This window comes from Protopterus annectens, chromosome 3.part0 (assembly GCF_019279795.1).
Source record: "Protopterus annectens isolate FY-2018-M chromosome 3.part0, PAN1.0, whole genome shotgun sequence".
Taxonomy (NCBI): domain Eukaryota; kingdom Metazoa; phylum Chordata; order Ceratodontiformes; family Protopteridae; genus Protopterus; species Protopterus annectens.
In genome coordinates, this window is record NC_056731.1 from 213,455,571 (window position 1) to 213,474,838 (window position 19,268).

At 39.3% G+C, this 19,268-nt stretch overlaps 1 protein-coding gene across 1 annotated transcript in view; it reads right to left on the reverse strand.

The window, feature by feature from the left end:
• The window catches only part of DNAH11 (dynein axonemal heavy chain 11), a 4,606,558-nt gene that overhangs the window by 1,456,781 nt on the left and 3,130,509 nt on the right, over positions 1-19,268 (reverse strand). The window contains exon 59 of the mRNA XM_044065542.1: positions 12,439-12,582. Coding sequence (XP_043921477.1) covers positions 12,439-12,582 — 144 coding nt within the window. The remainder of the gene's footprint in view (positions 1-12,438; positions 12,583-19,268) is intronic.

Below are 19,268 nucleotides of genomic sequence, written 5' to 3' on the forward strand. Positions count from 1 at the left end.
TATTGGGAGCAAATAACTACAGAGGGAAAGGTAATAGAATGTAAAGATGCCAACAACTGATTTGGACTGCAGGTTAGAGACTGCCTCCCTATCAAGGATTAATATCAGAGTATAGGCAAAGAGAAAGAAATAGGGGGGTCCTAAATGAAAGACTAGCACTAGTAGACTTTTAGTAGAATCTATAATTGTTGTTAAAAAAGAAATCATTAGTAAAGCATATACAATAATGCATGATAACTATATGAATCATTCAGAGGAGGTTAAAAAGGATTGGGAAGAGAGATTGGATATGCAATTCACAAGGAAACAACGGGGGATATATGCATGTCTCCCAAATATGCAACAAAATCGAAAAGATTTAGGGATTTTTGCTTGGAAGTGTTTACATAGGCATTTTAGTAGACTCCGATTAATTTTTTCCTTAGGTAGCCACCAAATGTTGAAAGTGTGATGGGGAAGAAAGAGGTAAACGGGAACATATATTCTGGGAGTGTAATGAGTTGGCAGACTTTAAAAATTCCCTGCAGACTGCTCTGTTGGAGATACTGGGTGACCAAACTGGTGTAACTAAGGAAATTATTTTTTTTTTGAGCTATGGTACAGGATCGGAATTGCCTAGACATAGTAAGGCCTTGCTGAATTTAATTATGATGGCCTCCAAAAAACAATTACTAAAAAATGGAAATCAACGTCTAAACCAACTTTACTAAAAGTAGCGAATATAGTCATGGAGATAAAACAACTGGAATTGGGATCTTTAGAAAAGGGTGGGAACAAATTACATAGGAAAAAATGGGAATGTGGGATCAATACATGCAGAGGAGGTTTAAAAGAAGGCAGGATTTGGATGAGCTATGTAATATTTGACTGACAATGACTGGATATAAGTGATGTATAATGTTTGCAGCTACAGTTCGTCAGCATGGTTTGTAATGTATAATGTTTGCAACTAAAATTGTGTCGGTATGGTTTATTTTCATTTATATAAATGTAAGATTGCCTATGCCATACGTGATAATTTAATACAAATGTTTATTGTTAAAAAAAGACATGTTTTAGTCAAGAATTGGTAACACATACAATGTCCCTTTTTTTTCTGTTCAGATATCTGCTGCTTCAAAAACTGCATTCATAGCAAACACCTCAAATACTCAGAAGGCAATGCCCATTTTTTGTAATGTTTTTTTCAGCTGTATTACTTATTTATGCTCTATGTACTTGGGTCCAGGACATAGCTGAAATGGGTCAACTGGACCAAAACACCCCCAGGATTAACAAAGTCAGCTAAACTATCTAAATAAATAAATTAGATAAATAATTAAATAAACAATTTCACTGGGTTAAGAAATTCAAATAAATGTAATATAAATAAATGAAGGTTGGTCTCTTACTAGCCATTTATTTCTAATATAAAATTAAGCCTTTTGTTGGAATCAGCAGTCAGTCACAGACTCTAACATTACCACGGAATGTTTCCTGAAGTTCTCTTATTTATGCAGAGCAGATTATTCTCTACAACCATATGTACACTGAGAGGTTGGTTTGTCCTCTGGATAACCCATAACTCTCCATAAGACATTTCATGCCAAAGGGAAAACTCAGGATACCGCTAACAAGTTACAGCTTCAGAAAGACTTGAGGCATTTCATCTGCTGTGGAATAAATGTAAAATGTTTACCAATTAAGCATAATCATTTTCCTATAAGCTCATACAGAGCAGCATCTTCCAAATCCCCTTTTGGAGGGAGATCAGCCACCTAACTAATAGGCCCCTTAAATCCTCTAGCACATTAACTGGCAGGAACACAATGTTAAGACCCCAGGTACTGACTTGTTTTGCATAACTCTTTGTTATAACTCCAGCTATCTGTGTCCAGCCACATCATCCAGCAATCTGTCCAATGACTATTCTAAACTCAGTTCCTGTCTTTGGATCTATTCGTCCTTTGTCCACTGTATCTTTTTGAAGGAGACTAACAAGCTACTAAAAGACTTCTTCCTCAGTTAAGGATAAATATAAAGGTCTCATCCTTAAATCCCTGCATGCCTGCAACATAATTATTGACATCCCTCTTATGCTAATTATTAACAAACTATGCACTTCTAAAACTTTTACTGCAATTTGGAAGTCAAATAACCTTTACTCAAACTCTCAAAGGTGGTATTATGTTTACTCTAGATGCATTTCATCCAATCTCCTTGCTCATCTCACTAATTATCATAATAGAGCCTAATGTAGTTAATCAACTACAGCAGAGACTGGTACAGTGATTCATTAGTGCTACTATTTCAGAGTGCTTATCACACAGTTTGTGTCGGAGTTAACTACTAGGTAAAATCTGTAGGTCTTCACTGTTTTTCTCCTGTGTCCCAAAGACACATTGTAGGTGAACTGATATTAACAAACTGCCCATAGCGGAGAGTGTGTGTGACTTGTAATCCAGTATTAATTTCTTTGCCTTGCACAAACTGAATGCTGGGATGGGATATAGCTCAAAGGAAACCATGAAATAGATTAAGTGGGTAATCAGAGAATGAATGAATTTACTCTAAATGTATGTGCTGTAAGAAATAACATGGTTTAAATAAAATGAATGCCTTCTTCTGTACCTTAAACACCAGATGTAGAGCAGTGGGAACTTACGCATCACCTGTTTGAATTCTTATCAAAAACGTCTAACTCAATATTCTACGTGTTATTTTCTAGAAATTGTCCCAAATGTGGCCTACATCCTTGACAGTGCTTCACATTTAAAACTACTTCTGGAACTGGTCAGTAAGATTCTGTAGTGAACATGCTGCCTTGTCATCTTTACCCACTAAAAGTAAGAGTACCCCCCCGGCTCTGTTTGTTACCTACTGATTACTAATAGGTTCATAGGTTCATAGGTAGGTAACTAGGCTATTGGCCCTAGGGCCTATACAAGCCTAGCCAAAAATGTACCCAGGCTTTCGCCACCCAAGAAAATTATTTTCCTGTGCCCCTGTCAAGCAGAACCACAGAAGTGATCCCGGGGGTGAATTTCCTATTACCCATCCAATCATCAAGATTTTTCTTGAAGAGTGCTAATGAGGAGCTCTGTTTGACATAGATAGGGTAGTCTGTTCCAGAGTATGGGAAGTCTCTGGGACAGGAATCTATCCCTCCAGCATGTTCTGTTTATTGTGGTGACAAGGTTTAGGTCCCTAGAGGATGTAGCTCAGTGGTATTGGGATTTCTTTAAGTGGAGCATGTCCAACAGCTCTGGGTTTGACATAGCTTTATATGTTAGGCAGAGATCGTCTCTGAGTGGGCGATATGCGATGGAGTAAAGCTGGAGTTTTTTGAGACGGTCTGCATAAGGCATCTGTTTGAGGCCAGTAATCCTCTTTGTGAGGTATTTTGGCGACCTTTCCAGTTGTTGTAGATGTCTTGTGAGGTACCTACCAAAAGGGGCGTTGTACTCTATAATGGGTCTAATGAGTGATGAGTAGAGGGGAACAATGACCTCTTTTTTTTCTGGATGAGAAACCTTTTGTGATGAGATGTGCCACATAGAAGGATTTCCTGACCACTTTGGCGATGTGATTATCAAAGGAGAGACTACTGTCCACCTGTGTCCCAAGGTCTCTTATCACACTTTCAGTGTTAAGTAGACTACCACCTATGTGGTAGTTCATGGGTACAGAATTTTTACCAAAGGGGATGACAATGCACTTTTTGGTATTGAGCTTGAGACTATGTCTTTGACACCAGATATCTGTCTCAGTGAGGCCCTTTTGTAGGATGTCCACATTGTTAGGAGTTTCAATTATGGCTCCTAGTTTGCAGTCATCTGCAAATTTAGTTAGCCAAAGACCTTCTGTGTTTGCCTGTACTTCAGAGAAGTAGATACCAAACATGAGAGGACCCAGGACTGAACCCTGTGGTACTCCACTTGTCACTGGTCTGAAGTCTGATTTGGAGTCTGCTACTTTCACAGTGTGGGTTCTTTCAGTAAGCCAGTTGGCAACCCATCTTGTGACATAGGGATTTATACCTAGTTTAGTGAGTTTATCTATAATTCCAGAGTGGAGGATGGTGTTGAACACCTTGGCGAGATCTAGATAGGCTGTTTGAACCACCTTACCCTCATCCATGGCCTTGGTGACTACTTCAAAGAAGTCTATCAGGTTTAGGAGACATGATCTGCCTTTTACAAACCCAAACTGTGTGGGGTCCAGGGTTTGGAGATCTCCAATGTCTTTGTTTATGAATTCCATGATGATACGTTCCATGGCCTTGCAGACGAGGCTCGTCAGGCTAATGGGGCGGTAGTTCCTGGGGTCTGTTGTGGCAACCCCCTTTGTGGAGTGGGATAACTGTCGCGGTGCACTATTCAATGGGCACAAAGCCTGAGGTGAGGCTATGATTGAACATAGTACTTAGGTGGGGGTGCCAGTTCATTCTGTAGTTCATGTAGAAGGCAGCCTGGGATGTTATCAGGTCCCATGGATGCTGTGTTCTTGGCTTTGGAGAGTGAAGTTTTTACCTGTGCAGCCATGATTACAAGAACTTTGCTTTCTTCCAGTATAAAGATAGGCCCTTTAGGGGGTGAGAGGGGGGTAAAGTTAGCACTGAACCTATCTGCCAGGATGTTGGCAATATCAGTTGGTTCTGTATATTTAGTGTCATTGTGTTGTAACTCAGAGCAGATCTGAGTGTTGCCATTGAGATTTTTAACATAGCTATAGAATGCTTTGTGGTTGTCTTTAGAATCAGTGGCAATTTTGTTTTCATAACTAGCTTTGGAGGATTTTATGAGGGATCTCAGCTTCTTACTGAGGCTGACCAGGGAGTTCCTCCAATCGTGGGATTTTACTCTTTTTTGCAACAGCTTCTTTCTTCTGTTGTAGAGTTTGTTTATGGCAGAAGACCACCAGATTGGCTTCCTTTTTTTTGGAGGATAGCATCTTGGTTCTGTTAGGGATAGCACGATCCATGCACTCGTGTAAGTGCTTATAAAGTGCATTTGTGTAGGATTCAGCAGTCGTACCTCTATTGTTCATCTGCATGGGTGTCATGAAGTTTGCCACTTCTGTCTTGAGAAGCGTGAAGTTGGCTTTGGAGAAATGTTTTACAGTTGTTTTCCTAATGGGGGGTGGGAGCGGGATGTGGATGTCTAGGGTGATTAGCTTGTGGTCGGATCTGACCAACGAGGAGCTGACTTCTGGTGTGGAACACCGGTCACCCACGTTGGTGATGACCAGGTCTAGGATATTGCTGCCTCTGGTGGGGGTGTGGATAAGTTGATCCAAAGCGTTGGAATTGATGATTTCCAGAAAACGTTGAGAAAAAGAGTTGGTACATAAGTAGTTTTCCCAGTTAATGGTAGGGTGGTTGAAATCACCCATTATTAGAGTGTTGGGTTGTAACTTAATATTTTCCAGTGTATCAAGAAAAGAGGAGCGGGAATCCTGGGGCATGGTGGGGGGGTCTGTAGCAAGCTACAATCTGGATTGCGGTTTTGCCCAGAGTTAGTTGAACTTGAATAATCTCGGATGCATTATGCTGAGCAACTAGCTTGGAGGTGTGGATATCCTTAATGAATATGGACAAGCCTCCACCTTTAGTGTTTCGGTCCGGGTTTGGTGGCCGAAAGGTGTGGTATGAATTATAGCCTGGTAATGCAGGGGTGCTCTCTGGAGCTTTGAACCAGGTCTCTGTCACTGCACAGATGTCAATGTTCTCCATTTTAAGGAGTGCCTCGAGTGAGTGCATTTTGAGGTTTAGACTTCTAGCATTGAGTAGCATTACCCTCAGATTTTGCTTGCTTGTACCTGTTATGGTGGTGAATTTGTCATTTGAACCTTGCCTAAAAAAGGCACTATAGGGGTGGCAAGAGCCTTTGCCAGTATCCGGAATCCCAAGGGCGACAGGTTCAGGCCATCTCTGGCAAAGCAGCGTGGTCTGTCGATCATGTCATCCCAGGCAGACAGATACTGGATTTCCTTAGAATGACACCAGAAGCTTAGCCAATTGTTAAAGTCAGTCATTTTGTCCTTGTACTGTGGTGTCATTCTGGGTGATGGCAGGATGCTACTCAGGACTAGGGTCATACCAGCCTGGGCTACAAGATCAGAGAGCTCCTCCATGTCTCTTTTCATGTAGTCCAGGGAGGTACGTCTCAGGTCATTCACACCAACATGGACAATGACAGACTCATATTTGTACTTGTTGTGGAGTGACCTGAGTGTGTGCATTATGTGGCGGATCCTGGCACCTGACAGGCAGCTGACAGTAACTTTTTCCTTGTTTAGCCTGGTGAGTGGAACATCAGTGTGCCTGACTATAGAGTCACCTATGACTAGAGTGTTGTGTACGTTATGCCTTATGGGCTGTAGTTGAGTGGCACACTGAGTATGTGGACTATGTGTCATTTGGGTTGTGTTGGGGGGTGGAGGTTGCTTGCATTTCTGCTTTGGAGGTCTCTGTTGTTTAGGCTGATTACGAATGTAGGTGTGTGTTTTGTGGTTCTGTGTGTGTGTTTTGGTGGTGTAGGTTTTGAGGGACTATGTGATGAGTGTGGTGCAGTGCAAGTGTTTACCTTCTCCTCTTGACTGTCTAGGCCTGTCTTTGGTAAAGACAGCTTTGCTTCCAGTTTGGCTATATAAGTGCATCTCTCACAGGTCGTAGTGTTGGGTGGTAGGAGGACAGGGTTGTCTGTGTACATGAGGCAATTGCTGCATTGTCTCAAGATGCCCAGATTCATCAGGTAGACAGGAGAAAACACCGGCAGACATGCCTGAATAGGTGCTTATTTATTAAGTACTAAAAACTGTTTTCCTCTAGACAAGTGAGGAAAGTTGAGTGCTGTAGTAATTTGTAACTTATTTAGTGCTTACAATGAGTTCTGAACAAGTGCTGAGATTAAAGAAACAGGTGAGTGCTAAAACTAAAAAGCTGGCTAGTTGCAAGGGAAATTTTGAAAAACAGACTTTATAGCGCCAGGAATAGTTTAACCCCAGTTAAGTGTGTGTGTGTGTGGGGGGCTTAGGAGCTCACAAACAGTCCTGGACTCAGCAAATCCATATCTGACCTGCCACAGGAAAAGGGGGAAGCAAGCTTAGAATTTTTTTTCCAGTAAAGTGGAAATGGAGAAAGCTGGAACAGAAGTTAATTCAACGTTAAGAATCTGAGTGGGTTGCCCTTCACAAATGTTCTCTATTAGATTGAGTGAACTAATGACACTAGACTGGGAGGAGTGTCACAGATCAAATATACAGTATGGGTGGGCAACTGCAAAGCCACCAAGTATAACTAGGGAGGGTGGGTGGGAAAAAAATACAGTTCCTAGCTGCAGCCACTAAATAAAAGTTTTAAACAGATCAAGAAGCAGACTAGAGAATGCTTTTAACAGACAAAAATGCACATAAAGGTTCAGATAGAGCAATCACAAACAGAAAATACAACTCTCAGTATGAAAAGCAGTTTATAGTTAAGTAATGTTAAAATAGTTTAAACGGTACATAAATGCAGTGAAACAATAAAAAAAAACTTTATAACAGTGCAAAAATATAGTAGATCAACTGTATAGCACAATTATAAGTGTTTCAGAAGTGCAATTCAGTGAAATAAGTGTAAGAAATAACTTAGCCTGCTCTTGGAATCTTAAGGAATTTCCACTTATGCAATGCAATCCAGAGCCTGACAATACAAGCAAAGCCTTTATAAGACACAGGGTTTATATAGCAGTAAGAATGGAAGAGTTGGGAAGATCAGATTACCCCTCAGCCCCTGCTATTACCCAATCACTCGTACTACAGAAGGTCAGGAGGCCTTGTTACTCTCAATAATGAAGACAATCAGCAGAAAATGGCTGCCAGAAACACAAACAAAACTTCCAGCCTACACAACAGGCCTCTATCAAGATTATGCCACCTGAGCAGAACACAGAAACCTCACTTTAAAAGCATAGAAAGAACACCCACAAACAGAAAATCCAAGTCTCAGTATGAAAAAGCAGTTTACAATTTAGTAATTTAAATAAAACAAAAACAATTATAGTAATGCACACTATTACAGTTCCTAGCTGTAGCCACTAAATGAAAGTTTTAAACAGATCAAGGAGCAGACTAGAGAATGCTTTTAACAGACAAAAATGCACATAAAGGTTTGGATAGAGCAATCACAAACAGAAAATACAACTCTCAGCATGAAAAAGCAGTTTACAGTTAAATAATGTTAAAACAGTTTAAAACAGTACATAAATGCAGTGAAACAATAAAAAAAGCTTTATAACAGTGCAAATATATAGTAGATCAACTGTATAGCACAATTATAAGCGTTTCAAAAGTGAAATTCAGTGAAATAAGTGTAAGAAATAACTTAGCCTGCTCTTGAAATCTTAAGGAATTTCCACTTATGCAATGCAATCCAGAGCCTGACAATACAAGCAGAGCCTTTATAAGACACAGGGTTTTTATAGCAGTAAGAATGGAAGAGTTGGGAAGATCAGATTACTCCTCAGCCTCTGCTATTACCCAATCACTCGTACTACAGAAGGTCAGGAGGCCTTGTTACTCTCAATAATGAAGACAATCAGCAGAAAATGGCTGCCAGAAACACAAACAAAACTTCCAGCCTACACAGCAGGCCTCTATCAAGATTATGCCACATGAGCAGAACACAGAAACCTCACTTTAAAAGCATAGAAAGAACACCCACAAACAGAAAATCCAAGTCTCAGTATGAAAAATCAGTTTACAATTTAGTAATTTAAATAAAACAAAAACAATTATAGTAATGCACACTATTACAGTTCCTAGCTGTAGCCACTAAATGAAAGTTTTAAACAGATTAAGGAGCAGACTAGAGAATGCTTTTAACAGACAAAAATGCACATAAAGGTTCGGATAGAGCAATCACAAACAGAAAATACAACTCTCAGATTGAAAAAGCAGTTTACAGTAAAGTAATGTTAAAATAGTTTAAAACAGTACATAAATGCAGTGAAACAATAAAAAAAGCTTTATAACAGTGCAAAAATATAGTAGATCAACTGTATAGCACAATTATAAGCGTTTCAGAAGTGCAAGAAATAACCGCCTGCTCTTGGAATCTTAAGGAATTTCCACTTATGCAATGCAATCCAGAACCTGACAATCTGTGCGTCAAATCAGTAACAAATCAGTAACTATGAATACGCCTATTGTAAAGGTCTGCATTTATGATTTGGTTCTCTCTTATGTAGTTTGCTCCCATGTAACAACAGGCGCTAGTATCGATCATGTCTTATTAATCCAAAATGTTTCACCTTCTAGAAGCTCCTGATCAATGAAAATAAAAGCAACTCCACATTGCATGGAACCCACCCTAGACTGAGCAAAGTACGAGGTAAACTGGCCGTCTCCTCACCTGCAGTGGGTAGGGTTGCCAGCTTTCTTTGTGGCTAAAACCGGACTAAGGTCACGCCCCTTGCATCACCCACAACTCCACCCATTCCCACCCCCTCTCCCATCCATTCTCCACCCATTTTGTGACATCACTGTGACATCAGCTGATGGGAACGCCCTCTTTTTCTGTTCTGGATGCCTGCTTTCAGCCACTGCTAAACAAAACAATTACAGTCTCACAATGAAAACAGACTTAGCATTAAAACTACTCTGCCTTTAAATCTCACATTCACTGAAACAGCATTGAAACCCATGTTCAAAGAAAATGCATCTGGCCAAGTGACCAGTTGTGGTTGTGGATTACGTTTACCTTTGCTTTGAGCATTTATGTAAGTATTCTAAAGTTGCTTACAAAATATTAAGATTTACTGTATTTATAGTGCTTTACAAAATTAAGTTCAAGACCTAGAAGAAATTAGTTAGCATTGAATAGTTTTAAATTTGAACTTATTTTTTACCGCCTATGATCCAAAAATATGAGCATTTTTTAGAAATGTGAAAAAATATAACTTAATTGTGTCATATGGCTTAATATGTAGAAATTTAATGTGACAAAAAGAGGATCGCCTTTACTAAGGAAAGTTTTGAACTCTAAGAAAAAGACTTGGAATTTGAGGGTTTGATTTCATAATAATCAAGTGTTCACTCTATACTAATCTAGTGCTGAAGCAGCTTTTTGGTAGGAAAGGTTATGTATCAAAAAAAGAGTACTTACAAACTAGTGACAAGAACTACACCTGTTTTGGTTATTATGCGATGTTTTAAAATGTGCTACTTTTAAACAACAATTAATAGTTTTTAAATGTTAACAAAAAGTTCATCATAAAAAAATTAAGATACAGTCAGACAAAAGAACAAACACACTTTAAACAACATACACAAGATAGGGTGAGAAAGCAGTAACTTAATACCACGTTACTCCGACCAACATCAACCCACTTACCAACTCAAAATCACAAATGTTCTACAGCAAAATAGCATTGCTGCTTCTAAATCTAGTAAAGTATCCTCTCCGACGTGGCTTTACTGCTAAAGTTAACTAGAAAATGGGTGCATCTAAAATAAACAAACTTCACTGCTCAGTGGCAACACACAGCAACCTTTCAAATGTCAAGTCCTCCTGCAAAACACAGGCCGCCAGTGTTGCTGCAGGCCTGCAGCCTAGATTTTATAAAATGCAACTACTTATAAAAAGAAAAAAAAAACTCCTAAGCAAGCCCGGTACTTTGCAAATAACACAAATCTAAAATTGTACATCAGTTCTAAACGTTGTCTGTCAAAAGGCATTCAATGCAATACAATGACAATGAGACTGTACCAACCATACAATGTTTCCTGGCCTCTGAATGATCAAATTATAAAAAAAAAAACTTCCCCTTAAGTTAATTACATTTCAGTTGCTCTCCTTTTCATAGCAGCGGCAGCCTCACACACACACACCTACCTCTCTGATTTGTCCTGTCCAACCAACCATTCCATTCATTGTGGTCCACTCCGCTGTGAAGTCCAAAAGTCTTCTGGAGTGGAATCGGAGACTGGAATTCAAATTCCACCGCGCAGAAGATGAAGATGTCATGTAAACAATTTCGCTTTTTCAACGGGCTGCTCGATTGGACGAAGGGCTAGGCTAAAGCAGGCTTTTTCTCGTCCGCGACTCCAGGAGCATAAAGGCGTTCTTAAAACAAAACACCCTTAAAAAGCACACCGACCGCACGCAATAAGGAGGGAGAGAGAGTAAAGATGGCATGGGACTCAGGAGAAACGCTTGAGACTGTGGGTGGCAGTGGCACAAAACCCGGACTTCACGTGTCCGGTTTTGAAAGAAATTTGTCACCGGACAATTTGTGAGAAAACCGGACAGTCCGGTCAAAAACCGGACAGCTGGCAACCCTAGCAGTGGGAGAAACTGAAATGATTACTAACTAAAAATACCTTGGGTTATCGATGGATTCTTACATCTCCACCTCCTTTCATCTTAAAACAGCACACTGTAAAATTGACACACACACCTTTTCACCACCCATAAAATATCTCACTTGCTAACCAATGATGCACATTTTCAGTTAGGATAGGATGTGCTCTACCCTCTTAACCACAAACTCCACTGGCACTACTCAAAATTACCAACAATGGGGAAAAAAACTGCCAAATTCCTGAACAGTTCTTTTTGGCATGAATGTCGCTACACCATTTTATCCAAACTTGATTTGTTGCCTACTAAACTATGTAATGCACTCATTCTGTACTCAGTCTTTTATTTTTGGTCATTACCCTTCTCTCACATCTTTTTACCTTTAGTTCTTTAAGCAGAACACTTCAATCATTCTGTTCTCAACTGTTTTTTTTAAGATATTGCCTCACATCTTACTAACTGGCAGCAGAATGTTTTCAACTCATGGGTCGAGATTTATCAGTACAACCATTCACTGTATTCTTGCCATTTTCAAATTTCTGTCTTTCTTCCCTATATTCATTAGAGATAAAACACTGCGCAGATGTTATGCTGTAATCACTTTAATTATATTATTATTAACTTTATAATAAGGCATAAATGTCCTATGATTTAATCTGAGCTATACATGCAATTTTTGAATTGTAAAATCATGAGTCTTCAGACTGTTACATATGAAAGTTGCATGTTGTTTTTATGCATTTATTTTAGTCATTGACACACCTTCTTAGTTGCCCTGCATGCCTGTAATGGTTATAGATTATCATTTGTATAGCTGTGCTGTATGTGCAATTCTGGTTTCTGTAATAAGGGGCATAGTTGGGAATGGACTCATTTGAGCCTAGCACAACTGCCTGCTCCAACAAATAAATCCAGTAAATAAATAAACACCAAAAAAGTTTAACTTGGTGCCTGAAATCCTTCCTCCCTGCATATTAGTAGCTTTAGTCTGCTTCAAAGTTCTACAATACGTATTTTTTTATGGCAATGAATCTGTGCTCATACATCAATAATTACAAAAGCAAATCCAGAAATACTGGTGACATATAGTTAAAAAAATACTCACTACCTACCTTCCCCATGAAGACTTTGGAGGCTTTCCAGCTTCGATCTTTGGGCACTTTGCCTTTTGGAGCCAGTAGAACCATAACTGCAGCTGTAACATTGGTAACTGGGATAGGTGGATTAGGAAATGCTTTTAGTTCTGTAAGGTTTACCTAATTAAAGACAGAGGAAGAAGTGAAAATGTTTTAGTGTGCATAAGCTAGCAAGACGTCATCTTTGCAACGGGGTTAGAAATTACTGGGCCACAAACGTCTAATGGAAACGTCAGTTATATGTAGCTATGTTTCAGACAGCAGCAGTACAGTGGCATACCACTAAACATTCCAGTCTGGAAAACATAAAATGTCTAACTTTATAGCCTATTTGAGCAAAAAAATAAATACATAAATCAGCTAATTTCATTTGCAAAGGTGCATGCTGTGTTTTCTAGCTACAGATAAAGCTAACAGATACAGCAGACTCTCAGACTAATTTATTAAGCAAGGCAATAGATATACAGATAAAATCATATGGGAGATTCACAATTAAAAATTTAAAACAGCACATGACCCTGATATATAATATGGACTCAAAATCTGGATTTTGCACACTAATTTTAATATATTATATTAAACATTTCCTATTAAAAGCTGGTATACACCATGTTTTACTATTTTACTAATTTTCTGCCTATATCATTCTTCATTCAACCAGAATCTTCTCTATGGACCAACCACAACTACAGTTCCCAGAATAACATAATACAGATTACTTTCATGTTTTGAGAGTACCAGTTGTTTTCTCACCATTTTTTCTATGCTGGCAATAATAATCATAGTGAAATATTCCAACAAGAGAACAGCTCAGCAGAGACGATACAAATTCCATAATGCTCAAAGAGCAGTTGGAGGCAACTAGGACTGTAGTTGTAATCTGTCCACACTCTGGAAAATATAATGTATGCTTTTTGGAAAGGAGGCAAGAAACATGCATTGATTTGGTAAAGATGTACCCTGCCAAACCAGATCATACTAAAATGGACCTTGTACGAAGTCAAGATGAAATATTAAATAGTTTAGTTCAGCTGGAAGGTCTACAGGTTATTGACCATAAACAAAATCTAGTTATGAACCTTTGGACATACATATACATAGACAAGACTTGAAATCCTACATAAAGTGGCAGAGTTCCCATCCAACTTCATTACTACATATATTTGGTGGGCAGTCCTTTAAAAAAGTTCATTCAAAGCTATGGGTATTTATTAGTCTCCACTGAGTGAAAGAAACAAAAGCATTCACAGTGGAATAAATACATGCATCTTTGGTTAATGGCTATATTGTCTGAATCTGTTGCTTTTCCTCGGTTTTATTTGTTACAAAACACTGTGGTGGTCATAAAGGATCTGTGTTTGTTTATTTTTAAGTATTTTTTTTTGTATGATCTCTAATACTCCAAGATCAGACTTGCCTCATCCTTTACAGTAGCAAGGATTTGAAATCAACGTACAAAAAACATTTATTTTGCTATGGTGGTTTTTGGTTAAATGTAAAAGAAAAAAATCAAGTTGAGAAAGGACAGAAGACACTGCAGTCAAACAAACCTGTTACCTCTTGATCCTTAGAATAGTAATTAGAAAGCAGTAAAGTATGTAATTTTTTCACTGATCAAGTAATAAATAGACACTCTCCCTCCTCCTTGCAAAGATCCAAGGTTCCTGAAACATTTTTGTGCACTGCCTACCTTGAGTTTCATTGTATCTGGGTTCTTTGGTTATGATGGTTTTCCTCACCATGTTAAAGCACAGGTAGTCTCAGGTCCTGGGTGTTGCTCTACAATTTCAAGAATATGATGGGTCTTCTTGAAGGAAAAGCAGTGAAAACTATGTAAGGTAGTGCAGAACCACCTAAGAAGCTGGATGCTGGCCAGACAAGCCTAGAAAATAAGCTGGTCAGACAAATCTAGAAAACATCATAGGAGTGTAAGATGATGACGTAGTATGCCACAATGGAGAGGCTGCTGTGAAACGAATCAGCAGGACTGTTCTCAGCAATGCTTAAACTAATCCCCCAAAGAGGGTACCTTTAAAAATTTAATTTCTGATTTAATATATCACGTTCCTCTTGCTTCACTTCAAAACATGAAACAGAACATGATTTATTTGTATCACAAGAAGAATGCACCTCTGAGAATTCATTTCCACATGCCCATGTCGAAAGTACAATTGTGTAAAATCTTACCATAACAGTAGATGTCCTTTTCTTCACTGTCGCAGTATTCCTAATGTAAGGGATCTCCTGCCAAGGGCAGCCAAACATCTGGCCAGTACAGGTTCATAGGTTGGTACTAGGCTATCTGCCCAAAGGCATATATTAGCCCAGCCACATTGTGCGGTATTCACCACCCCTTTAGTTGTTCCCTGGACCCTTGTACTAGCAACTAGTACCCTTGGCCCCTATCTAGTAGTGCTGTTGGTGTGATCCCCGGTGTGAACTTTCTGTTACCCACTCACTCATCAAAGTTCCTCTTGAAGAGTGATAGTGAGGGGCTCTGTCTTATGTAGATCGGGACCCTGTTCCATAGTAAGGGAAGTATCTGCCTTTGGAATTTATAGATGTACATCACACACATGCTCCTTGCACAAGGTGTGAAGCATAAAGGTGATGTATGGATGTACATAACTCAGAAGTGAAAATCCCCAGTCAGAACAGAATGTCCTTAGGGACCAGGAGGAATACTTGCATCCAGAAAGAGGAAGAAAGGATCCCTGACAAGAAGGGTGGGAGAAGTAGGGCAGATCAAAAAGAGAGAAGAGGGAGGGAGGGAGTGAATACCACAACAGTGAAAAGACTGACATCTACTGTTATGGTAATACTTTACACAACTGTACTAAGTCCTTCCATATCACTACTACAGTATTCCTGACATAAGGGTGAGTACAAAAGCTCAAGAGGAAACCTGAGAGGAGGAATGCACTGAGGAGCTGTCTAGAAACCCAGGCAGGATAGCTCTTGCAAAGCCAGCTCTTGCACTGGAAACAGCATCCAACTTGTAACATTTTTTTAAAGGTATGGAGAGAAGTCTAATTAGAAGCCTCAGTGATGGAATTGGTATCCAATCCTTTGAAACAGGCACCAGAGGAAGCAACAGTTCTGGTAGAATGATCCTTTACAGAGGTAGAAAGACAATTACCATGAAAGGAATAACAAAAAGAAATGGCCCTAGAAATCCAGGAAGAGAAGGTTTGTTTAGAAATGGCCAAACCCAAAGACCTGGGATGAAAGAAAAAGTACAGTTGTGTAAAATCTTACCATAACAGATGTCATTTTCATCATATTGCAGTATTCTTTACTAAAGGTTAGCCCAAGATTCAGCCAGTACACCAAAGTCTTAGGATTTCAAGGACATTGTAAGGCATACGTATGCTCCCTGCTCATATTGTAGGACATACAAGTGACATATGGGCGTACAAACCTCAGAAGTGAAATCACTCAAGAGGAATAACAGTCCAAGGAGAAAAGGAGGAACATGTGCACCCAGAAGGAAACAAGAAAACAGAGTAAAGAAAAGGGGGAGGAGGGAGAGATTGAATACTGCAAATGTGAAGAGAAGGACATCTAATGTTATGGTAAGATTTTATATAACTGTACTATGTCCATCCATATTATTGTTGCTGTATTCTTTACTAAAGGGAGAGTACAAAAGCTCAAGAGGAAACTTGGAAGGAAGAAGGCCCAGCGGAGCCCTCAAGAAAACCATGCAGGATAGCTCTGGCAAAGTTAGCTCTCACCCTGGAAACATTTAATTTGTAATGCTTAGTAATGGTATTGCAAGAGGTCCAAGTAGCACCCTCAAGGAGGGAACTGGTATCCACTTCTTTAAAATAAACCAAGAGAGGAAGCCACAAAAATGGTATAATGCGCCTCAACAGAAACAGAAAGGCTTTTCCTATGAAAGAAATGGATTTAAAGATCCAGAAGGAAATGGTTTGCTTGGAAACCGCCAAACCTAGAAAGCTGGGATGAAAAGAAAGCAAAGGTTGCTCAGACTTGCAAATAGCCTTAGTGTTATACAAATACTACCTGAGCTGTCTATGTAAATCCAACATGTGAAGAACCTTTTCATTAGTAGATTGGGGAGATGAAAGAAGTGGGCATATTAATAGACTGATTAAGAGACAGTTTATTAACTACCTTGGCCATAAAAGAAAGATTAGTACACAGAGCCACCCTGCCCCTGTGAAATAACAAAAAAGGAGAAACAGCCATAAGGGCCTGAAGCAAAGACATTCTCTTAGCTGAAGTAAGGGCCAAAAGAAGAACAATCTTCCGCATACAATGCTGCAAGGAAGCTGAAGCTGCAGGCTCAGAGAGAGCCAGAGTCAATTTTTCTAGAACAAAATTAAGGTACAAGGGAGGAGGAAAAGATTTCTTGGGAGGTCTAATATGAAGGGTGCTTTTAAGAAATTGTTTGACCTCAAACCTAGAGGCCAAAGGAGACGTCAAAGGCAGACAAGCAAAAATGGTTGAAAGTTGAGCTTTAATTGAAGAATACACCAACCCATCATGGAGCAATTCAAACAAATAACACAGAATCAGAGGAATCTCTACAGAAAGAGGATCCTGGTTACAAGCAAGGCACCAGACAGAAAAACTTTCCCATTCAGACATATTGGATTTCCTGGCAGTGAGTTTCCTGGCCTCCTGCAAACCCAAAGCACATCCTCAGAAACAAAATGCTTAAAAGGGACAAAACCAGAGGAATCTCTACAGAAAGAGGATCCTGGTTACAAGCAAGGCACCAGACAGAAAAACTTTCCCATTCAGACATATTGGATTTCCTGGCAGTGAGTTTCCTGGCCTCCTGCAAACCCAAAGCACATCCTCAGAAACAAAATGCTTAAAAGGGACAAAACCCTATCATCCACAGTGTTAGTTGAAGAGTGAACATGTGAGGATGGATGAGTCCCCCGCCCTTTTTTTAAAGAAATAAAGCCGCGGTGGTACAGTGGTAGCGCTGTTGCCTCACAAGAAGAGGTTCTCCTGTTCGATTCTCGGCTGGAGTGCCTTCTGTGTAGAGTCTGCATGTCCTCCCCGTGGTTGAGTGGCCTCCGAAAGGCATGCGTGAATGGGCATGCCTTCGTTGAAGGTTGGGCATCGGGCTGGCAACTCGGCACCATACAAAAAAACTACTGCCAATCATTAGCGGACCAGAGTTCTGCTGTGGCAACCCCTAACCGGAAAAAGCCGAAAAGACAAACATCTTTATTAAAGTATCACTTATGACATAGGCAATCATACATTTACATAAATGAAAACAAATCATATTATATAATTTTAGTTGCAAACATTATACATCACAAACCATATTGACATAATTTTAGTTGCAAACATTATACTTCATTTATAATCTACCAAATCACTGTCAATCAAACATTACATACCTCATTCGAATCTTGCCTTCTTTTAAACCTCTTTCCTCCCCTGTATGTATTGTTCCCAAAATTCCTATTTTTTCTATGTAATTTGCTCCTACCTTTTTCTAAAGATCACAGTTCCAGTTGTTTTTATCTGTGTTACTATATTCACTACTTCTAGTAGACTTGGCTTAGACTTTGATTTCCATTTTATAGCAACTGCTGTTTTGACAGCAACCATAATTACACTCAGCAAGGCCTTACTAAGTCTTGGCAATTCTGATTCTGTATCATAGCTCAGAAAAATAATTTCCCCAAAAATGCCAATTTGATAACAAAGTATCTCTGATAGAGTAGTCTGTAGGGAATCTTTAAAGTCTGCCAACTCACTACACTCCCAGAAAATATGTTTCCAATAACCTCTTTCTTCCCCATCACACATCCAACATTTGCTGTCTACCTGAGAAAAATTCACTGGCATCTACTTGAGGTATAAAAATACCTATGCAAACATCTCCAAGGAAAAATCCCAGATCTACTAGATTTTGTTGCATATTTGGGAGACATACATATATCCCCCAATGTTTCTTTATGATTGATTCTTATAGTTATCACGCAATATTTCACTAATTATTCCCTTTTTTTTAAACAGCAGATTCTGTTCTAAATGCTAGTAAAAACTCTATCAGTGCTGGTGTTTTGCTTAGGATCCCCCTATTTCTTTCTCTTTCCATACACTCTGATGTCAATCCTTAATAGGAAAGGCAATCTCTGACATGCAGTCCAAATAAATTCTTGGTGTCTTCCAGTTCTATTACCTTTCCCTCTCTAGTTATTCACCCCAATACCTTGGTTCATTTGCCAATTTCTCCAATAAATTCAAGCCCCTTCTTGCCTATTGTCTGTATCCCTAATTGCAGTCATCCCCATTGGCAGAATCTCCTTTCTCCATTCCCGTGTTGGATTAGTTCTTAGAATACTTTCTACTACTTTATGAATATAATACTCTGTATGATTATTGTTATTCTTCTTAAGGATATGCATCCAAATCCCAGTCTCGCCTTGTTTCTTGAGCCCCCCCCCCGTTTCATTATCCTTTTCCACTTTGAATTATAGTGTTCTGCTTGTGCTATGTACAAGAGCCTTAACTGTGTAGTTCTGAAATACCTCTTCAAATCGGGCAATCCCACTCTGCCTTGTTCTATTGGAAGAATCATCTTATCTCACTTGACTCTTACTGTCTTCCCCCCACATAAAATCCTTCAGCTCTTTATAATGGCTATCCACAACTTCTACTCTGGTTGATAAAAGTATGCCTAACCTGCATATAAGACTAAAGGGACTAAAAACATTTTAACTACTTGTATCTTACTATCCAAATCCATATAACAGAGCTTCCAATTTCTCAGTTTTTGTATTATCTTTTGTTAAATCTCTTCCCAC